The following is a 24,477-nucleotide window of genomic DNA, read 5'->3' on the forward strand; positions in this document are numbered from 1 at the left end:
CGCCGGCAATCGCCAAAAAAATCGCCTAAGTGGGACAGGCCCTTTAAGTCTTCCAGGTTCAGAGAAGGTGGTAATGAGGAGAATTCTAGTAGGTGTTGATGGAAGGAATATTTCCCCTATGATTCACTTTTTATAGTTTGGAATTTTTAAACCAGTAGAGGTTATGATCACCACCAACATGGGGCTTGGATGACTAATGGAGAATAAAATTCTAAAATTCCACTTAAATTAATAGTTGGAATTTTCATATTGAAGAGATCATGGGAAATTTTCACTGGATATATATTTGGGGAAAGTACTTAAGAACAATTTTACATTCCACAGTCATTGATGCTGCCCTCCCTGTGGTTTCTGAACAAACGGTGAAGGAAAAAAGATCTCAAACTGAATACATGTTGATCTATCTTCCCAAAATGGATCCTCGAGAATCATCTCTGGTATTAAACAATTTATATTATTGTTTTTGTTGCAATTCAATTTTTTTCTTCTACTTTTAATACAGTTTTTGTCTAATTTCTGAAGTGAATCGTTCCCTAGATAACGAAGGCCTTGTTTAGCTTCTTGAAAATAGCCATAATTCTAAAGTAAGCCTGCATTCAAATGCAAGTCACTTATTGGAGCATCATAGTCATAGAATGATACAGTTAATTTCAAACCATATATCAACTAATATTCATTGCAAGTAATTTATAATAGTAATCAGTGGCCATCATTCAGGATAAAAATATTGATGGTTTGATTCTATAAACCCAGGCCTTTTGAGGCCAAAAGTAACATCTTCATTACCGCTCAGGCCAATGCTAACAGTTTCCTCCATCTAGTGATAAAACCAAGCACCACTCAGATTGGTGTCCTACATTGCAGATTCATTTACAAAGTAAGCTATCAAGTTACTTGAAAAAAGATGCAGCTGACTATTGATATTTTGAAAGGATGCTATGAGCAAAAGGGGGGGGGGGGTTGGATTGGGGAGAGAGGGCATCTTTTCCTTGCCGAGATTATATATAGGACACTCCCTGCAAAAAATAACATATTTTTATATTTACTTTTCAATGGAACACCCTATTTAAAGAAGCTGAGAGAATTTCCGTAATCGTAAGTTCAAAAGGAGCCATTCTTTGATCTTGATCTTGAATTTCACTTTGATGCGTTGTAAAGGTGTAGAGGGAAAAGGGCCAAACACGGGCAGATATGACTGGTGTAAAGGGAGCACGTTAGTTGGCAAGGTCAAGTTGGGCCAAAGGGCCTGTATCGTGCTGTATGACTCTGACTATATCTCAAGGCTCCCAACCCTTCCACAGCTGATTAAGTTAGTATGATAATGGCAGAAACAACCACAACAATACCATCAATCATCAGGTGGCAATTGAAACTATCCGATAAAATCCTGGAACATGAATGGGTCCATTGTGGAAGAGAAAGATTCAATTAACAGTTATGGATCAGTCTGGTTAGTGGTTGGAGGCATATGGTTGTTTTGATTAGTTTAGAGATACAGCATGGAATCTGGCCAGCCCACCGGGTCCACACCAATCATCGATCACCCGTTAACACAAGTTCTATGTTATCCCACTTTCTCATTCACTCGTTGCACATTAGGAGTAATTTTCAGAGGCCAATTAATCTACAAACTCACACGTCTTTGGCATGTGGAAGGAAACTAGAATACCCGGAGGAAACCCACGTGGTCACATTGAGGGCGGCATGGTGGCGCAGCAGTTGCTGCCTTACAGCGCTTACAAGTCGGAGACCTGGGTTCGATCTCGACTAAGGGTGCTGTCTGCACGGAGTGTGTACGGTCTCCCCATGACCACGTGAGTTTTCTCTGACATCAGTTTCCTCCCACACTCCAAAGGCGTACACGTATGTAGGTTAATTGGCTTGGTGTATGTGTAGGATAGTGTTAATGTGTGGGGATCGCTGGTCGGCGCGGACTCGGTGGGCTAAAGGGGCTGTTTCTGTGATGTATCTAAACTAAACTAAAACTAAAAAGAATGTGCAAACTCCACTCAGACTACACCCTAAGTCATGATCGAACCTGGGTCTCGGACATTGTTCTGGCATTGTGAGGAAGCAGCTCTACCAGCTGCGCCACTGTGCTCCCATTCCTGTTTTCTTTTGGGGATTATTTTTGGCTCTTCCAGATTACGGCTGCAGGGGGAAGGGACTATGTTTTCTTGTGATGCTCCAGACACCTTGACTATGGGAAATTTTAAAAGACTAAATGGTTGTTTCCAACTCAATGTTTTCATGTGTCCTTTTGATTGCATGAAGAATATTAATAATCCTTATGTTAGGAATTTAATTAAATGGTTATGTTCCATTAAATGGAAGTCATGTAGTCTAAATCATGAGATTTTATGGGGGAAGAGGACAATTCAGCCTATTGAATGATTGAATTGATTGAAAGATACAGTAGGAAACTGGCTCTTCAGCCCACCAAATATATACTGACTATCGATCACCCATTCACACTAGTTCTATGTTATCCCGCTTTTGCAAATATTCCATACACACCAGCGGTTAATTTACAGAAGCCAATTATTCTACAAACCTCCACATCTTTGGCATGTGGAAGGAAACCAGAGCACCCCGAGGAAACCCACGCGGTTACAGGAAGAATGTGCAAACGCCACACGGCAGCAACCAAAGTCAGGATTGAACCCAGGTCTCTGGTGCTGAGGCAGCAGCCAACCACCTGTGCTCGTTATTTTTTCCAGAAGAAAATATAACACCGCATAAGTTTAAAAATCCCTGCTATTTTGAAACTAAATCCTTATTCAGTTTTTGTTTTGCATTGCCTACTTGTAAGCCCATTCTATGTGTTGAAGATTAAGTATTACTGAGCATATTTTCAGCTGTCTTTAGCGTTTCATATTCAGTCAAGTAACACTAGGAAATGATAATGTGAATGAAAAGTATATATGAAGCATTCAACTTAATTTTTTGCAGATATTTGTTGATGAAAAACAAACCCAAAGTCAACTCTGTTTGGATGGCAACAATTCAACAAGAAGAATTTTTGATATATATAATGCCAGTGGTATGGGTTCAGATATTTGTGATTTTTTTAAAACTAGTAATATTTATGGTATATTGCCAAGACATTTCTTGTATCAGATTTTAACTAAATTATGTCTTATAACATTTGCTTTTGACAAATCACCTTAACATGCAATATGATTTAGAATTTCAGGTTAATATCTTCAAAGTGAAAGTTAATGTTTTGGACACTATAACTCTGAACGTAATCATGAATATTTCTGGGAATATATCTTGTCATTGGAGTTTTAAGAGCAACAGAATTCAATGTAATGCGAGCAGTTGCACGTTGCACAGGTATTTTCTTTAATTAATTAGCTTTAATAGATTTGCTCATTCAGTAAATGTTGTTATGTGGTATTCTTCATTTGAAAATTTGAACTGAGCAAATGTTAGAAGCCAAAATTTTGGTTCTACAACTAACATGATTCATAATAATAGGAATAAGTCATTTACTCCTTGGAGTCTGTTCTTCCCATTTAAAGAGATTGTGGTTGATCTATGGCCTGACTCCACAAAGCTGTCTTGGTTCCATTGTCTTTAAGGTCATTTGCTAATAAAAATCTAACTATCCGAGTGCATATTTATCTGTTTTACAATTGATTTTAAATGCAACGGGCATTTCTCACCTACGCCTGGTACACAATGGAAAATTGATTTGGAGGTCTCCATGCATTTGATGTGATGGAGGGCTACGTGAGTGTAAGTTAAGGGCCGCACTAATGTCGGGAAGACATCTTAATAACTCTTCCCAATCCTCATAGCCCTCACAGTATACCAATTTTTTTTTGTTGCCAGCCCTGACGCACAGATCCCACTGCTCCCACACCTGATTTTCCCTCCATCCAAATTCCAGAATGGTTATTGGAAAAGGGTCAAATTACATAATCTTGACCATCAGAATTGTACTTAGAAACCCTCAATGTTGGCTGGTCCATCTAACCATAGGACAAGAGTTGGGGTTAACTGGGGAACATTCAAAAGGTGACATGTTGGCAGTGTGGTGCAGCAAGATAAATAATATTCCTGCGAGGGATCAGCAGACTTGCATGCTACGGAGCCACAGTCATATCTATTGGGTATACTCTCAGTGATCCCAGAAAACTGCAGAGGACAGGGTTCTTTATTGTTAATTTGATTTAAATTTTTGCTGCATTTATTTATTGAAACATGTCAAATGCTTGATAGGAACTCTAAGTAAATGTTATGATCAAAATGAAATAGAATTTGATGAGAAAATGCAATAGCACATAAAAAATCTCTGAAATCAAGGCACTTAATTTGTGTGATTTTGTGTTGTTGGCAGAACAATAATTTGTTGGATATTCCAACCTACATGTTCTAGTTCTTCTTTAGTTTAGGGCAGACACAAAATGCTGGAGTAACTCAGCGGGTCAGGCAGCATCTCGAGAGAGAGAGAAGGAATGGGTGACGTTTCAGGTTGAGACCCTTCTTCTGACAGTCTGAAGAAGGATCTCGACCCGAAACGTCACCATTCCTTTTCTCCTGAGATGATGCCTGACCTGCTGAGTTACTCCAGCATTTTGTGTCTACCTTCAATTTAAACCAGCATCTGCAGTTTTTTTTCCCTCTCTTTTAGTTTAGTTTGGTTTAGAGATACAGCGTGGAAACAGGCCCTTCGGCCCACTGAGTCCGCGCCGACCAGCTATCCCCACATATTAACACTATTATTAACACTATCCTAGGGACAGATATTACATTCATTGCTTTTCAACGAGATCTCACTAATTTTCTGATTTCACCTTCTGTCCAAAGAGAGGAGGGAAGTAAATCCAAAAATACTAATGCAGCAACAAAGAACAGTTCCAATGATTACATTGCCAATAGGTAATGCGATTAATTAACTGTTAATAACTTGATCTAATCTTTGCTTTTCTTTATAGACAAGTTACAAATTTCACAATTTCCCGAGTCCGGGAAAGGCATGCAGGGATATATACTCTCACATTTGAAAACGGAAACTCAAATTGTACAGTCAGCTTTCTAGTTCTTGTTAAAGGTGAGTAATGAAATAATTAAATATAATTTGGGGTTGATGGAAAAGTGGGATGTGAGTAAGAGCATCAAGAATAGGTGATCCCATCATCATTAATGTGTTCAGGCTAACAGTGGTCATGGTAACGGACTTCCCAGTTCTGGTCAGTGTAGTCTTCTCCAGTGGGCATGTGTACATCCTTCTCCCTTTTCTGTTTGTTTTTTTTGGTGATGAATTCAGTTCTTCAATAGTTTGTCTTACAAAAGAGACAGAAGTATGCCAGCGAACGTTGTACAATTTGCGTGATGTGGCAGTAAAGGTTAAACAGATACTGTAGAAGTGTGTGCATGTGGAAGGATTTGCTTTGAGTATTAAGTTAGTGATTGTGATGTGAAGCATGTGAATTTAGGACAATTGCATGTTTGGCAGGAAGATGTTTTCACTCATCTTAACCATGAATATGAGATTCTTCAACATATTGTTGCACCAAATCCTGCAGAGCTTTCATGATTATCTGTTGCCTTCTGAATGTGTACTTTCATAATCTTAAAGACTTTCAATTGGGTAATCATTCAGCATTCTCTTTTCTAGAGAACAGAGATGTTGCCTGTCCAATCTTCCTTGGTGTATTACTTAAAGTAGTATTGAAATTATTTCCCTGCTTTGTCCAAGAAGTATGGAAATGAGAGGCACTGCATTGTTAGTTATATAGATACTGGCAGATCCATTGATTCCTCTACCCAAGGCAGAAACTTACTTTCTGAAGTGTTGAACCTCTTTATTCTTCCCAGCAAAATGTACTTCTGCATACTAATTTTCCAATGTCCATTTTGCAAGTTTATTAATATTTCCTGAATTTTGTTGTTGCCTCTGAATTAACTATAATTCCCAATTTACCAACAAAGTGTACAAAATCATGAGAGAAATAGATTGGGTAGACACACAGAGTCTCTTGCCCAGAGGAGAGGAATTGGGAGCCAGAGGACTTAAAGGTGAGGGAGGAATGATTTAACAGGAACTTGAGGGTTAACTTTTTCACATAAAGGGTGGTGGGTGTAAAATGGGTGTATGGAACGAGCTGCCGGGAAAGGTAGTTGAGGCAGGTACTATCACAACACTTAAGAAACATTTAGACATGTACATGGATAGGACAGGTTTAGAGGGGTGTGGGGCAAACACAGGCAGGTGGGACTGAGTGCAGATAGGACATGTTGGTCGATGTGGGCAAGTTGACCCAAAGGACCTGTTCCCATGCTGTATGGCTCTATGACCCTAAAGGATTTTTAAAAAATGGACAAAGGTATGTTGCTAAATGAAACAATCTACTCCGAACCTAAAAAGTATAGTGCTTTTGAAATGTGAAAAGGAAGATATCAATGTGGGTTCACATGCATCAATTATATTTAGAGAACAAAAATACAAGAGGATAGTAAATAAGCTGTAGTTTCACAAAGCTGTTGATAGACAACAGCAGGAGTACTGTAAGCAGTTCTGAGTACGAGAGCCTATTGGAAGGAGAGCTGCGTGGATTTATCAGTGTGATAGCAGAACTCAAATGTTTCTCTTGGAAATGAAGTTACTCCTAGTTACGGAAGGTGATAGAAATTTAGAACCATTTTTCCCACAATTGTTAACATGCTAAATCAGTGACCTGGATGCTTTTACTCCCATGCTTACATTTACACACATAAGGGGTTTTCCCTGGAGCTTGGAGGTTAAAGGTTGAAATTTGCAAGATATTATGGGAAACTGGTAGGAAAGATGGAAAAAAGGTATTTTTGTGAGTGTGAGAGAGTCATGGAATCATACAGCACAGAAGTATCATACTCATGCCAATTATCAACTACGCATCAATACACAGACTTGAGAATGTTTGACTTGGAACATTGTCCAATAATTTTAATCAGCCCGTCAGCAGTAAAATTACTTTTATTTGATGCATGATGGAAGTGTAGTTATTGACCACATATGACAAATAACCCAGGTCATGTGTTTATTTTAAATATGGAAATGATGGATGTGGAGAAAAGCTTGTGTGTGAGAGGAGATCACAGATGGCCTGAGAGCTCATCGGATGGTGGAGCAGGCTCAAGGAGCTAAATTATTTTTTGTGTTTTCTTTTTTTCCTATGTGAAGGCACCAATAGTGCTATTAAGTACAGTTCTCAGTGTAGATCTTTGCAGCAATTTGCGCATTTAAAAAATGCCACATAAATGAAAGTTATAGTTATTGTTCTTCATTATTCTACAAATGTATTAATATTTATCAATTACTTTTATTGTACATTCATCGAATTTTGATAAATACATTGAAGTTTTTGACAAACCTAAATCTCTTTCACAATCTTATAGTAGGGAACTAAGAATTCCATAATTTGAGTAAAGTTAGTCTTCTTGCAAACTATAGGTAACTGGAGAAATGTTCTACATTAGTTTGTAAGTAAAGTTTTATATGTTTCTGAAGGCAAGTAATTTAATTTCACAGCAAAACCCAGGAAGCCAAAGTTGGCTATGAAAAACAACGCATTGGATTGCACAGCAGAAAATTACCTTGATGCAAGGCTCAATTGGAGAAGTAACTGTACAAGGTAAGCTTCACTTTCATGCTTAGCTGCGACCATCTCCAATTAATTTCTTTGTTACATACACTATTTCTCAACATAAAAGTGGGAACTGTTACAAAGTGCCAGGCCGCGATTTACTTATGTTTCAAAAAAAGAATGGGAGATATTAGAGATTGAGTTGGGATAAGAAGTGCAGTTCACCATGTAACATTTCCAAATAAGTAACTCAGGACGAGGAAGTTGTTACGTGACAAAGTTATGGTGCAAACACACACTTTCCCATTTTGTGGTTCAACTTGGTGGAACTTAGTAGGATTATTTTGATATTTTTTATTCTTTGATAGTTTATGAAACTTGTATTGTAATAATCATTTAAATATGCCAAGTAACAGGTCAGGCTGCACAAAGGGAATAGTTACTACTCATATATACCACAATATGTTGATATAGCTTTTCAGTTTAGTTTAGCCAAATATTAGGAAGGTAAAGTTCAATTTGGTTTTCCCACATACCTGCAATGACATTACAGTTGCTGCTTTGTCTGGGATTTCAACATCCCTTCTGCTTACATTATAAGTGACAATAAAGAGAACTCCTTCAGAAATTGTCAAAGAATAGATAGGTAGATTGATCCCTACAAAACACCTGCCATGTTGGCTGTCAGAGTCAGGCAGAAAGATCTTTACAAAATGATTTAAAATATATAAAACCTACTTCAATGGGTGGATGGCAAAGGAATTCAAGACGTTTAATAAACTTCAGTTATGAAGAAAATTTAACATGATAAAATGTAGCAACAAATTCCATTCTAAGCCAATTTGTTTTTACACAATGCTCTCATAAACTTTGGAAGAATTTGTTAGTTCGCTGCATTAACAACATATTTTGAAATTGCAGTTCTTCAAATTTGGTCGCTGATGAACGTGTTGAATCCACTGTATCGTTTGGCATGACAAGAATTAAAAAAGAAGTTCTAATTAAATTCTTAACTCTTGGTAATGAATGTTGTTGTTCCAGCAATATCCTGGGATCAGAGTGTTCAAGTCTTTACACACTAGGTAATTATATATCATTAGTGGCCCATAAAAGTATCAAACGTTGCAGAGTAAATTTTGTTTGATAATTCTAAGAATTGTTCCAATAATGCCATGATATTTTAAGGAACTTGCAATGAAAATAACTATCTCTTTCCTCTTGGTGTTTGATTTAATATTAAGCATTCTGTAGGCTGTGCCTAAAGGTTTTGGGGCTGTAAATGTATAATAACCTGATTGCTAACAAGAGTGAATTTGGAATTTAGGATTGAACTCACTTACTTGAAACCCCTTTCCATGTATTGGACTACTTTAATCTCTGGTGCCTGAGTATGGGATCAGGAATGATCTTTTTTGTAGAACTTCTTCCCACCCTGCTACGACAAGATCAGCATGGACTTACCTGTTGGAATTTACCAGGGACTGAGATGCTAACCTAAATCATCAAGGATGCTTGCATTTATGCACATGTTTGACCAGAACTTTTTCGGTACAAATAGGTGCCAATACATATGAATAATAAACCAGTGTCACGTGGCCGGAAAATAAAATAAGAACATTTTTTTAAATTAATTTAGTTTATTGTCGTGTGTACTGAGGTACTGTGAAATGCTTTTTATTGCGTGCTCTCCAGTCAGTGAAAAGACGACACATGATTGCAATCGAGCCATCAACCATGTCCGTGGGCGTGGGGAAGAGAGTGGAAGTTTTGTTGCCTCCATCACAGTGAGGGGGTGTTTGGAGTCACTGTGATGGACGTTTGTGTTGGGGTTATGTGTCTTGTGTTTTTTTTTTCTATGACTGCTATGTAGTTTCGTTCGGTACTTCGGTGCCGAACGACAAATAAAGCTCTGTTATACCTGTTATACCTGTTATAAAGAAAGAAATGCTGCTGTGGAGTAGAGGCTTAAAAGAGTGGAGCGATTGTAATGAGTGATTGCAGATCCACTTCTGGGACCAGCACGCAGAGAGTTACCTGACTTGGGTGCCATCTTATCACAGTAATTTATCATAGACATTTAACTTTTTAGAGCGGTATTATCACAAAAAAAAGAACAATGTGTAAAATATGTTCAAATATTAAGGACGCACAAGAAACCGCAGATGCTGGAATGTGCAGCAAAAAAAAGTGGAGGGAAATTGATAGTCAATGTTTTAGTGGAGGAGAAGTAGCTAGTATAAAGAGGTATGGGGCAAGAGCTAGTAAGCGATAGGTGTATACAGGTGAGGAGGGGTTGATCAGCAGATAACAGTCAAGTGAGGTGGAAAGATTGTAGATAGCTAGGACATGACATGTGAAGAACAAAAGTATGTAGATGATGGAATCTGACAGGGACGGAAGATGAGAAGTGGAACTGAATAAGAAGGGGTGGTGGCAGATAGGAACCAATAGAGGTAGTGAAGGGGTGAGCAGTAGAGGGGAGAAGGAGGATTCCAGAGGGAGGAATTTGTGGGTAAGGGACAGGCGGAGCGGGTGGGATGAGGGGGGAGGGAGAAGAAACCCAGTGATTAGTGGATGAGGGTGATGTGGGAAGAAGGATGTGCACGAGAGGACCAGGGTAGATCGGAGAAGAGAGAAAGGGACAGAGGGAATGCAGATTACCTGAAATCAGAAATTTAATTTAATTGATCTGAAATTTAATTCTTGTGAACTGGTTTCTCATTGCCTGAAATGTAAAGTTCTCATCATTGTATTTAAGTATATCCGAACGTTTCCTATTACCATAATCCAATCAAAGAAATGTAAGGTAATGCATTTGGAAAGGACAAACAAAACACGAGGATATACAATAAATAATAGGTTATTAAGAAGTAAGAATCTTTTGGGGATATACCTGACATTATCACAACCTGCAAAATCGGCTCTGGTTGCTTGGGCTATTGCCCTGAAATATTGCCAATTACTCTGCAAAACTAGAAATTGTCAGCCATAAAGTAGGGGAAATCACATTTTATGGATACTCCATTAAACTTTTGTCATTTATTTTAATTCTATACATATAATAAATAGAAATTCAATAAATCAATAACCACATTATTAGTGCAACTAAAATATTTTTAAAATAAACTAAATCGTTATTGAATTACAATACATTGCAGCTTTGGGAATATTGTCATTTTTATACCTGTCACAGTTAAAACTGCTAGAAATTCAACCATGGCTGCTTCTGTTAAACGTGGACAAAAGTGATGTCTGCACATTGTATTCTATTTCCAAAATTCAGCTTCATTGACATTAAAGTACAATACTTTGGGAATGGAGTCACTCCTGGTTGATTTATCTTTCCCTCTCAACCCCATATTCCTGCCTGCTCCGCATAACCCTCAACACCCATACTAATCGAGAATCTAGCAATCTCCACCTTAAAAATATCCATTTATTTGGCCTCCACAGCCTTCAGGCAATGCGGACGTGATTTCCCCCCTTCTTTCATAGATGGATCTCTAACCCAAGCCTTTTCTGTGTCCCATAGTTCTGCTCTTGCTCCCCCTCCTCCCAGACAGAACAAGGAAAGAGTTCCCAGGGTCCTCATCTTTCACCCCACCAGCTGCCGCATCCAATACATCATACTCTGATATTTCCGGCACCTCTAATGTGATACCTAGTCACATACTAGTCACATCTTTCCATCTCCACCCCTTTTTGCATGCCGCAGAGAATGCTCCAACTGCAACTCATTCCTTCCCACCCAAACCATCCTCTCCCCAGGTACTTTCCCTTGCAAACGCAGGAGATGTAACACGTCCATATACTTCCTGCTTCGCCTCCATCCAGGGATCCCAGTAGTCCTTCCAGGTGAGACAGAAGTTCATGTGCACCTTCTCTAAGCTCTTCTACTGCATCCAGTGTTCCCAATGTAGCCTACTGTACGTCGGCAACACAAACGTAGACTTGGTGACCGTTTCACTGAACATGTTCGCTTGGTCCCCCTGCACCTACTGGATCTCCCGGTTGAAAACCATTTTAACTCCTTATCACTCCTTATCACTTGTTTTTTATTCCAACCATCTGCCTGTCAAAAAACCCCGTTGCCTGTGCCTACCTATTACCTGCCACACTTTGTCCTGCGTTCCCCCTTTTCCAACTTTCTTCCCCCCCCCCAATCAGTCTGATGAAGGGTCTCGACCCGAAACATAACCTATCCATGTTCTCCAGAGATGCTGCCTGACCTGCTGAGTTATACTCAGCATTTTGTGTCCTTTTATCTTTTGAATGTTGTTATAGTACCTGCCTGAACTACCTCCTCTGACAGCTCATTCCATATACCCACCATCCTCTGAGTGAAAATGTTACCCCTCAGGGACCTATTAAATTTCCCCCCTCTTCCCGTAAACCAATGTCCCTTGGTTTTTGATTCCCCTACCCTGAGTAAAATACTCTGTGCTTTCATCCTACCTATTTCCCTCACATACACCTCTATAAGTTCACCCCTCAGCCTCCTGTGCTCCAAGGAAATCATAATATTTTCTTTTAGTCATCAAAGTTGATTACTATATTTTAAGCATAATATAACATGATGTGTACACCTATAATCTTCTTAGAATTTTGTAAAGATATTTTTAATTGATATTTCCAAGTGCTTGGAATTAGAACCTTGGTCATTTTATCTTTTCCTTGCACCATCTACTACTTTCCAACCACTTCCCTTTCTAAAATCACAATCACTTCCCTTTCTGCCTCCACTTCTCTTTTCTGAGATTGCCCCCACTTCTGTCTCTGGGAACAATACTGCTTCCCTTCTCTAGGTCCCCCTCCTTCTGTTCTGTGAGATGACAAGCATTTTCCTCCCTTGTTTAACACCTGTTCGCATCACAGTCATAGCACCTGCTCAAACACATTCATACTAGTAACAAAGCAATCAACCCGTCAAAATACTGATCCACATATCCAGCACAAATGGTACTCGGTAAGGGGCAGCACAATGATGCAGCTGGTAGAGCTGCTGCCTCACAATTCCAGCAATCTTGGTTCAACGTTATTTACGTGTATTGTGTTTACAAGCTGTTGCGAATAAGAATTTCTTTGTTCCGTTGACAACTAAACACTCTTGACTCTTGATTAAATCCTAACCTCCAGTTTTGCCTGTATGGAGTTTGTCCTTGTGACCTTGCAGGATTCTCCTGGATGACCCTCATTTCTTTTCGGGAATGGTGGAAGGTGTCAGTCTAAACACCAACTATCCCTTTGCCTCCATAGATGATGCCTGACCTGTTGAGCTCTTGCAGCAATTTGTTTCTTGCTCCAGATTGGCAGGTTAATTGGCTGTGGTAAATTGCCCCCTGTGCATAAAGTGTGCATGAAAAGTCTGAAGAGTGTTTATGGTAAAATGGTCAAATTTGAAGGGAGTTGATAGGAAAACGGAGAGAATAGATCACAGGGGAATAGAGGGAATGTGATTTCTCCATGAGCCAGCACAGACTGAATGCCCAACTTATTCTCTTTCCACCATATAAGGAAGTAGGTGAATAATTAAGACACAAGGAACTACAAACTTGCATAGAACACAAAGCGCTGGAGTAACTCAGCAGGCCAGGCAGTATCTCTAAAGAACATAGATGAGAACATAGATTGGGACCCTTTTTAGACTGATTGTACAAAGGGGGAGAAACATGAAAGTGAAGTTGGGGGGGGGGGGGGGGGGGCAGGACAGGACAAAGCTTGGCAAGTAATGGGTGGCTTCAGGTGAGGGGAGATTTTGATTGGCAGATGGGTGGACAAAGGGTAGAGATGAGAAGGAGAGAAAAGGGAAATTGGGTTCGTTTCTGTCTGAAAATTAGTCACTGAAACATACTTTCCTAGCTATAAGTAAAGCTTTTTAATTCATTTGTGTCAATTAAATGTTTAGTGTTGCAAGGCCTTTAGTAAATTTTAAATGTTTTTTGCCATTGAATTGTAGATCTTAATATCAAATCAGACAAAAAAAGTTCAGTCCTACATGTTTACCGCAAAGTTGGTGAACAATTTCTGATAAGGTGTATTGCTTCACACAAAGATGTAAAATTCAAAATAGCCTGGACTAATGACACAAAGGCAGGAAATACAACAGAGGTATGACACTCACTTTAATTGTTTTAGTGTGTATTAAGTTTTACTTCATAAACTTCAATGAATTATTATTATTTTTTCAATAATGCAGGTCCTGCACGCTGTAGGCTCACGTCAAACAGTTGTACGTATAAAATATAAGTATCAGTTTATTAATTCAGTAAGTTTAAAAGACAGTGGATCATATACATGTATCTCTACACAACATTCAAACAAGACAATCAAGTTAACAGTATTTGGTAAGTTAATGTTTCATAATTTTGCATTTGAATAATTAGAGTTGAAATGTGCTACAATGAGCTAAATGTTAACATCAAAAGCAAGAACAGAGATATCCCAAGATACTTAACAGAAGAGCTATCAAACCAAACTGATAAAATATGTTACGGAGTGACAAAAAGAACTATCAGGATAGATATCCAAAGGCTAATTCAAAGAGGTGGGATTTTAGGGACGTCGGATGAGAGGGGGGTTCACAGATAAAGGTGTAGATTAGGATGTCAGCAACAGATGAGCTAAGAGATCATTGGATGTAAGAAAATAAGTGATAGAAGCAAGTGTGGTCCATTCTACCCTTCTTGTCTACCCTGCTGTTCATGTCCAAAGATCTACATATCTGTGACAGAGACATAAAGTTATACTGCATGGGAAAAGTACCTTCGTCCACCAAGTCCACACTGACTGTCAAGTACCCATTTGCAAAAATACTTCACTAATCTCATTTTATGCTTTCCCCCTTCCCATCAACTTCTCACTGATTTTATCACCTACCTAAACCACAGACACCCACCGTGAACAATTAACCTACCAATCTGCATGTTATTGGGATGTGGGAAGAAGCAGAGAACCAAAGGAAAACTCCATGCAGTGAAAGCCCACATAGTTGAACCCCACACTAATAGTACTGAAGGTGAGGAACCCGGGTCGCTGGAGTTATAAGGCAGCAGTTCTGCTAATCGCACCATCCCCTGCCTTGAATATACAAAGCTAGCCCTTTGGCCCTTAAAGCCTTCTCTGTCATTTATTAAACTCGTGCTTAATGTTCTACCTCACATTTGTTTTACTGGACTATCCCCATGTAACACGATTTCCTTAATATCCTGAAGTCTATCAATCTTTGTTTTGAATTAACGCAATGACTGAACGCATACAACACTCTGGGGAGCGAATTCCCAAAGATTCACCACTTTCTGAAGGAAGAAACTGTTCCTAATCTCCGTCCTAACTAGCATGCCCCTTGTTCTGAGATTGTGACCCTTGTTTTAGATTTCTCAGCCAGGAGAAACATTCTTCATAGAAACTAACAACTGCAGACAAAATGTGTAGGAAGGAACTGCAGTTGCTGATTTACACCAAAGATAGACACAAAATGCTGGAGTAACTCAGCAGGTCAGGCAGCATCTCTGGAGAAAATAAATAGGTGATGTTGAAGAAAGGTTCTGACTTGAAACATCATCTAATCCTTTTCTCCAGAGATGCTGCCTGACCCGCTGAGTTTGTGCCTATCTTTGGAAAAAGCCAGCGTGTAGTTCCTTCCTCCACCTCAGGTTTAGTCACACTATGAAGATGAAAAAGGCTACAGATGCTGGATATATGAAACAGAAAATGTTGGAAATTCTCAGTAAGTTAGGCAGCATATGTGGAAGCCGAAATAGAGTTAATGCTTGAGACGAACAAAACATTGGGCTCCCTGTTTGCTTGCTGAATCTGAATGTTTATCTCTAGCAATTCATGTAAAAGGATACCTAACTTGCTCTCAATACCAACATCTTTAAACCTCTGACATATAATAAAATACTCCGCCTTTTTATTAGCAGTCAATAGTTTGATCACTAGAGGATCAAATGAACAGGAGGTGGGTCTCGTGGATAGCTTGTGCCTGGAGAGAGAAGGCAAATGGGGTGGAATCAAGAGAAAGATGTAATTTTAGATCAGAAGAGGGTCAAAGGAAAGGATGCAAGCAACTGTGTAGCAGAATGGATTGACTTGATCGTTGTGACAAAAAAGGTTTGAGTTCTACATGCTTGTTACTTGTAAAGATGGAGAAAATTAAATTGGTGTTTAAAAAGACAATTTGTGCTGCCGAATAGACGTTTGAAATTAACTTTAGATTTTGAGACAATAATTGAATAATGATCAGTTTTAACTAGGCGGACACAACTAAGAACCTAATTGTGTCTTGCAATTGGTGGTTAAACCAATTTTCAACCAAAACACTTGAAGTTGAATCATCCTGCAGGTGAGAACACATGGGATCCAGTATAAGCTGACCAATTGGATAACAAATTGGCTTGGTGCTAAGAGCCAGAGTGTAACAGTGAAGGGTGGGTTTTTTACGATTGGAGGCCTGAGACTATTGATGTGTCACAGGGATCGGTGCACGACCCACTGTTTTTCTTCATCTATATTAACAATTTGGAAGGAAATGTAGTTGGCATGATAAGTTTGTGGATGACACTAAAATTGATGGCTTAATGCACAGTAAAACGGTTAAGTGAGATTTTGAGGATCCAGATCAACTGAGATAGTGTTATATTTTGCTAAGTTGAACCAGGGACGTTGGGGAGTCTTTACTTGGAGTATCGCATACAATTTTAGTCACCTAGCTAGACACTGATTTAGGTGCAGAAAAGGTTCATAAGATTCTTACTGATACTCGATGGCTTAAGGAGACTGGGACTTTTGACCCTGGGGAGTAGGAGACTGTGGGATGATTTTATAGAGGTATATGAAATTGTGAGGGGCATAAATAAGGTAAATGGTCACACTCTTTTTCCAGGGTAAGGTAGATTAAAACTGGAGGTTTAAAGGGCCAAATGGAAGCAAATAGACAATAGGTGCAGGAGTAGGCCATTCGGCCCTCCAATGTGATCATGGGTGATCATTCACAATCAGTACCCCGTTCCTGGCTTCTCCCCATACCCCCTGACTCTGAGCTCTATCTAGCTCTCTCTTGAAAGCATCCAGAGCATTGGCCTCCACTGCCTTCTGAGGCAGAGAATTCCACAGATACCTCTATAAAATCCAATTCCACAGATACCTCTATAAAATCATCCCACAGTCTCCTACTCCCCAGGGTCTGAGTGAAAAAGTTTTTCCTCGTCTCCGTTCTAAATGGCCTACCCCTTATTCTTAAACTGTGGCCCCTGGTTCAGGACTCCCCCAACATTGGGAACATGTTTCCTGCCTCTAGCGTGTCCAATCCCTTAATAATCATATGTTTCAATAAGATCCCCTCTCATCCTTCTAAATTCCAGTGAATTCAAGCCTAGTCGCTCTAGTCTTTCAAAATACGACAGTTCCGCCATTCCGGGAATTAACCTAGTGAACCTACGCTGCACTCCCTCAATAACAAGAATGTCCTTCCTCAAATTTAGAGACCAAAACTGCACACAGTACTCCAAGTGCGGTCTCACTAGGGCCCTGTACAGCTACAGAAAGACCTCTTTGCACCTATACTCAACTCCTCTTGTCATAAAGGCCAAATTGCCATTAGCTTTCTTCACTGCCTGCTGTACTTGCATGCTAACTTTAACTGACTGATGAACTTGGACACCCAGATCACTTTGTACTTCCCCATTTCCCAACTTGACACCATTCAGATAATAATCTGCCTTCCTGTTCTTACCACCAAAGTGGATAACCTCACATTTATCCACATGAAAATGCATCTGCCATGCACCTGCCCACTCACACAACCTGTCCAAGTCACCCTGCATCCTCATAGCATCCTCCTCACAGTTCACACTGCCACCCAGCTTTGTGTTCATCTGCAAATTTGCTAATGTTACTTTTAATCCCTTCATCTAAGTCATTAATGTATATTGTAAATAGCTGCCATCCCAGCACCGAGCCTTGCGGTACCCCACTAGTCATTGTCTTCCATTCTGAAAGGGACCCCTTAATCCCTACTCTTTGTTTCCTGTCTGCCAACCAATTTTCTATCCATGTCAGTACCCTACCACCAATACCATGTGCTCTAATTTTCCCCACTAATCTATGTGGGACCTTATCAAAGGCTTTCTGAAAATCCAGTACACTACATCCACTGGCTCTCCCTTGTCCATTTTCCTAGTTACATCCTCAAAAAATTCCAGAGGTTTAGTCAAGCATGATTTCCCTTTCGTAAATCCATGCTGACTTGGAACGATCCTGTTACTGCTATCCAAATGTTCCGCAATTTTTTCTTTTATAATTGACTCCAGCATCTTCCCCACTACTGATGTCAGGCTAACTGGTCTATAATTTCCTGTTTTCTCTCTCCCTCCTTTCTTAAAAAGTGGGATAACATTAGCTACCCTCCAACCAACAGGAACTGATCCTGAATCTATAGAACATTGGAAAATGATCACCAATGCATCCATGATTTCTACAGCCACTTCCTTAAGTACTCTGGGATGCAGACCATCAGGTCCTGGGGATTTATCAGCCTTCAGTCCCATCACTCTACCCAACACAATTTCCTGCTTAATGTGAATTTCCTTCAGTTCCTCCGTTATCCTCGGACCTCTGTCCACTAGTACATAGAATGACCTGAGATAGGCAACTTGGTCAGCATAGAGAAGTTGGGCCAAAGGGTTTGTTTCCATGGTGTATAACTCTATGATTCTATCCTCTGTGCTTTGAGAAGTTGTACCTGATAAAAAAAAGATTGATTGAAGTCATAAGAGAAGTTACAATACAAATTAAATCTGGAACAGGAACTAAACCTGCCTCAAGACTGCCCACATCTGGTTTTAATGTAGGCGGAATGAAGGGCAAGCGGCCAGATAATTTGTAGGAAGTAGTTAAAATGTTATTATGGCACTGACTGTATTGTTCTATTTTTAATAACAGAAAGCTGAAGGGAGGTAAGAAAGGCTAAGTCTATGCAGTAAGAATATTAGTCACTTCCTTTGTTGGGAATGAAGAGCGAGAATACTTACTATTGGCCTATTAGACAATTAGCTACCCTGACCTAAGGCAATCTCTTTGCACAAATTTGTCAATGTGTTTCCCTGCTCATTGCCGACCTGCAGATAATCACAATCAGTCTCCACAATCAATGAAATCCTACCATCCATTGTAAGATCCAGTCAGCATGCTTCAACCACCTCACAAACCACCATTTGACTTCTCACAACATGGCCCTGCCCTTCTTTCAATAATTGGACTAACCCTCATATGATGGACCAAATTGGTTATAATGCAATTTTGCTCGGTAACTAGAGAATCTTTTAAAAGTTACTTTGCAAATTGGCAAGACCAGTACCAGGCCTTAATCTCACACACCATTTCTGATTTCATCACTTCTGGCTGTCTGCCTTCCACAGCCTCCAACCTTATCGCTTCCCAGCCCGGCACAGCCCGGTTTTACCTTCTCCCCAAAATCCATAAACACAACTGCCCTGGCAGATCCATTGTTTCTGCCAGCTCCTGTCCACCGGAAATGATTTCCACGTACCTTAACTCCATCCTATCCCCCCTGATCCAATCTCTCCCGACCTATGTCCAAGATACCTCACATGCCTTTTGTCTCTTTAATGACTTCTGCTTTCTGAGCCCCCACTCACTCATCTTTAATATGGATGTTCAATTACTCTACACCTCCATCCCCAGCAAGGAAGGCCTTAAAGTCCTCCATTTCTTCTTCGCCCGCAGAACCATCCAATTTACCTCTGCTAACGCTCTACTCCACTTAGCGGAGCTAGTCCTTACACTTAACAACTTCTCCTTTGACTCCTCCCACATCCTCCAAGTCTAAGGCTTAGCTATCAGCACCCGCATGGGCCCCAACTATGCCAGCCTCTTTGTAGGGTACATTGAACAATCCCTGTTCCAGGCGTACACTGGCCCCATTTCCCAAACTCTATCTCTGATACATTGATGACTGCATCGGTGCTACCTCCTGCACCCATGCAGAACTCATGGACTTCATCAACTTCACGATTAAGTTCCATCTTGCAATCAAATTCACTTGGACCATCTCTGACACCTCCCTACCATTTCTAGAGCTCATTGTCTCCATCACAGGAAACAGACTATTGACCGACATCTATTACAAACCCATTGACTCCCATAGCTATCTAGACTACACTTCTTCCCACCCTGCTTTACTCTTTCCTCTACTTCCAATTCCTCTGTCTACGCCGCATCTGCGCCCAGGATGAGGTTTTCCATACCAGGTCATCAGAGATGTCCTCATTCTTTAGGAAACCAGGGTTCCCCTCTTCCATTTTAGGAGGCTCTCACTAGGGTCTCCTCGATATTCCGCAGCTCTGCCCTTGGACCCCCTCCCCCTAGTGACAACAGAGACCGAGTCCCCCTAGCCCTTACCTTCCACCCCATCAGCCGTCGCATACAACACACAATCCTCAAATCTTCACCACCTCCAAAGGGATCCCACCACAAGCCACATTTTCTCATCACCCTTTTCCGCCTTCCGCAGAGACCGTTCCCTCTGCAACTCCCTGGTTAACTCATTCCTTCTCACCCAAACCACCACCTCCCCAGGTACCTTCCCCTGCAACCGTAGAAGACGCAACATCTGTCCCTATACCTTCTCCCTCAAATCTGTCCAGGGACCGCAACAGTCCTTTCAGGTCAGGCAGAGGTTCACTTGCACCTCCTCCAACCTCATCTACTGTATCCATTATTCAAGATGTGGACTCTTATACATCGGCAAGACCAAATGTAGACTGGGCGCGCCTGAACTTACCTGATCTCCCAGTTGTTAAACACTTTAACTTTCCTTCCCATTCCCACACAGACCTTTCTGTCCTAGGTCTCCTCCATTGTCTGAGTGAGGCTAAACGCAAATTGGAGGAGAAGCATCTCATATTTCGTTTGGGCAGCTTACAGCCCAATGATATGAATATTGATTTCTCTCACTTCATGTAGCCCCGGCATCCCCTCTCTCTCTATTCCTCCCCCACCCAAGTCGCACTAGCTTCTCATTTTCACCCTACTAACAGCTAACAGTGGCCTGTTTCCTTTATCATCGTTACTTTTTTGCATATCTGTTATTCTTTATCTCTCTACCTCATCGTCTATATCTCTCGTTTCCCTTATCCTTAACCAGTCTTAAGAAGGTTCTTCACCCGAAATGTCACCCATTCCTTCTCTCTAGAGATGCTGCCTGACCCACTGAGTTACTCCAGCTTTTTTTTTGTCTCAGCAGGGAAAAAAGCAGTCTTGGAAAAAAACAGTCTATGAAAAAAAAATCCATGTAACCTCCACCACAGTAATCAGATACTATTATCTCTTAAGAACACAATATGTTAGTTTCAATGCAGGTGGTCATTGAACGTTGCAAGTAATTGCTTCCATTAACAATAACAAAAATAAACTTATAGCTACTAAAAAGTATTTTTGAAAATTAAGGAATAAATATTGTTATCACGGGTCTGAAACTATCTAGCCACCGTAACATATTTTATAGCATAATTTTCTGTAATGGGAGGTTTCTTAGGGATACCACATTATAACAGAGCTACTTGTATGTCACTTGCAGGAATTAAGAGTAATCTCTGTGGAGTTGCAAGTGCTATCATTGAGTCAAAATAATAGTAATTCAAGCAAGAGAGATGTCAAGAGGCTTTTCCTTGTTTTGTGTTTTGTGGTCTAATCAAATTAGAGCACTTGCTCAGCAGAAACTCAGCAGTGGTCACTGAATATTGATCAGAAATGGGAATTTAATACTCCCATCAGACAATGCATTTTCCTCTAAATTGTGCTGTAAATATTTATATTTTAATTGTTTCTGTTACTGATATTAACAGTGAGTGAATACATTGTATTTCCATTTTCTTTGTTAATAAATGTAAAGGCTTCATAAAATAATCTGTGATAAAGCAGTGAGTTTGTCCTCTGATTCTTTTCTTTGTACAGAGAAAGGATTTATAAATTCATCAACTTTAAACAAAGTCTATGACGTTGGAAAAGATGAAAACTTTTGCTTTGAAGCTATACTTAATGCATATCCACTTATAAGATGCCAGTGGTATTTTTCAGAAACAATCTTCCCTTGTGAACCTTCGAATTTATTTGGAAACAGGTACAGGTTTTTGAATTTGTTGGAAGATTTACAAAAAACAAATGTTTTCAGAAACAGTTTATTACTATATATAGAGTATTTTATAGCAGTATGTGTTAAAGCAGGTCCTAACTCAAGTTTTGTGAATTCCATTCATTTGGCATTTGAAATTTGAACTTTTTTCTGTTTAGCGCACACATAGTCCAGAGTTGCCAGGTATGCCTGGTATGTTACTATCTTAATTTCTCATTGAACCAAGTTTAATCCCCTGGTGCCACATTCAGCTCTGGATCATCTTGACTGCAAGAACACCTATGCCAGGTTGCTATTCATTGATTATAGCTCAGCCTTCAACACCATCACATCGACTAAGCTCATCTCTAAATATAAATTTTATAAAACATTTTTTAAAAAGGACGGCACATTGGTGCAGCACAGTGGTGCAGTGTTACAGCGGCCGAGGCCCAGGTTCAATCCTGACTACGGGTGTTATCTGTACGGAGTTTGCACGTACTCTTTGTGACCACATGGGTTTGCTCAGGGTCCTCTGGTTTCCTCCCACATTCCAAAGACTTTGGTTAATCGGTTTGTAGGTTAATTGGCCTCTGTAAATTAGTAGAACTAGTGTATGGATGATTGTTGGTCGGCCTGCACTCAGTAAGCTGAAGGGCCTGTTTCCACACAGTATCTCTAAGCTAAACTAAACTCTTAATTCTTTTCACTGTTTCCTAGTTTTTCTGCATCATTTTGTGATCATGGACATAAACCTGGAATCTACGAATTATTTGCAGAAAATGAGGAGACAGAATTTCAGACATCTTTTAGTTTGTATGTAAAAAGTAAGTAAAGGTTAAGTGCATCAATTTTACTAGTAAGCTGATAAAATGATCCAATAATCTGATATAGACAAGATTTGTGAGCATCCAAAGGATGAAATGTATCATCAAATACTATTTTTTTTGTAAACAGAATGGTGTTGTTTATTGTGAGGAAAAATGAGTACAAAAGTAAGCATGTTTTATTTCAATCACATAGGTGAGACCATATTGGGCATACTTTGTAGAGTTTTGATTTATACTTTAGAAATATAGCACGGAAACAAGCCCTTTAGCCCACCGAGTCCGTATTGACCAGCGATCACCCCGTACACCAGCACTATCCTGAACACGAGACAATTTATAATTTTTTACCAAAGCCAATTAACCTAGAAACCTGAATGTCTTTGGAGTGTGGGAAGAAACCAGAGCACCTGGAGAAAACCCACACGGTCACAGGGAGAACATACAAGCTCCCTATAGACAGCAATTGTAGACAGATTGAACCCGGGTCTCTGGCACTGTAAGGCTGTGCCACCATGCAGCCCCTTGAAAAGTGTCTTATTTCTTCTTTCAATTAGTGTCTTATGAGAAGAGATGAGATTGGCTAAGCTACCCCACAGTGGCATTGCTAGTAAAGTTACTGCCTGATAGCACCAGACATTGGTTCAAGCCTGATATATGTTGAAGTTTCTGTGGAATTTCCACGTTGTGATCACATGGTTTCCAGCAGGCTTCCTCTAACATCCCAAAGGCATGTGGATAGGGAGGTTAATTTGCCACTATAATTTGTCCCTAGTATGTAAGCGATTGGTAAAATCTGGGGAGAGTTGAAGAGAATGGATGGCGTGGACTTGATGGACCAAAGAGCCTATGTAAGTCTTCAACTTAAGGTCAGGCAATTACAATGGTATGAAGGTGGAGTTGTCGCAGGTGGACTGGGTAAATAAACTCTGAGACAAGTCAGTAGATCACAAAGGAGATCAATTGTTATTATTGGAGGTGAACATACTGCTGTACCAGACCTGGGATATCACTGAGAGCGTAGAGCTGTGTTTTCATGTCTAACCATCCACAGCTGCTTCATCAATTACCTTACTTTCATCCTAAGATCAGATGTTGGCGTGTTTGCTGAGGTCTGCACAATGTTCAATTCCACTTGCAGCTGCTGAGCAAATTAAGCAGATCATGCCTGTAACCACAAAGACCTTGCAAACATTCAGGCACATGCTGTTAAGTGGCAGGTAACAGGTCAGGCAATAACCATTTCTAACAAGAGAAAATGGAACACCTACCCTTGACATTCATTACTATTATTATCATCAAGGCACCTGCAAAAAATATTCCAGAGGTGAGCTGCCTTTCCATTGGGCAGAAACTGAAGTGTGGACCTGCCACATTAATACTGTGACTACCAGAAAACGTCCTAGGCTAGTTATCCTTAAATTAGTGATTCACCACCTGACATCGCAAATACTTTCCACTATCCACAAGGCATGTCAGGATGATGATGGAATATTCACCACCTCTTTGGATGAGCATAGTTCCAACAACATTTTTGATGTGATCCAAGACAAAGCAGTCCACTTGTCTTGGAACAGTAGAAATGTGTAGAACAGTAATTATATCTGTAAGATAGATTTTTTTATTACTGTTCGTAGTTCAGATGAACTTGATAACATATTCATAAACTTATGTTCATAACACTTGATAACATGTTCATAAATATGACCAACCACTAAATTTATAAACTGCACGTTTGACAGCAAAACCATCTCTGGAGCTTTTAATTACAAAAAGTCATCTTTCGTGCACGTCTGCAAGTTATCCTCCAGTCAGAATAAACTGGACGAAATGCAATGGAGAGCTGTAAGTACAAAAAATGTAATGACCACTTGATGTTACCATTAAAATAACAACATGAAAATTATTCAATTGACTGAAGGTGTTTTAAACTTACTATTTA

General features: G+C 39.9%; 1 protein-coding gene across 1 annotated transcript in view; it reads left to right on the forward strand.

Annotated features, from left to right (window-relative positions):
• Positions 1-24,477, forward strand: part of LOC144595524 (receptor-type tyrosine-protein kinase FLT3-like) — a 51,161-nt gene that overhangs the window by 9,538 nt on the left and 17,146 nt on the right. The window contains exons 2-12 of the mRNA XM_078403045.1: positions 325-437; positions 2,953-3,043; positions 3,189-3,339; positions 4,947-5,062; positions 7,523-7,625; positions 8,499-8,659; positions 13,534-13,685; positions 13,774-13,921; positions 21,552-21,717; positions 22,429-22,535; positions 24,278-24,380. Of these exons, the coding sequence (XP_078259171.1) occupies positions 325-437; positions 2,953-3,043; positions 3,189-3,339; positions 4,947-5,062; positions 7,523-7,625; positions 8,499-8,659; positions 13,534-13,685; positions 13,774-13,921; positions 21,552-21,717; positions 22,429-22,535; positions 24,278-24,380 (1,411 nt within the window). The remainder of the gene's footprint in view (positions 1-324; positions 438-2,952; positions 3,044-3,188; positions 3,340-4,946; positions 5,063-7,522; positions 7,626-8,498; positions 8,660-13,533; positions 13,686-13,773; positions 13,922-21,551; positions 21,718-22,428; positions 22,536-24,277; positions 24,381-24,477) is intronic.

The sequence above is a fragment of the Rhinoraja longicauda genome, chromosome 7 (genome assembly GCF_053455715.1).
Source record: "Rhinoraja longicauda isolate Sanriku21f chromosome 7, sRhiLon1.1, whole genome shotgun sequence".
In the NCBI taxonomy this organism is placed as follows: domain Eukaryota; kingdom Metazoa; phylum Chordata; class Chondrichthyes; order Rajiformes; family Arhynchobatidae; genus Rhinoraja; species Rhinoraja longicauda.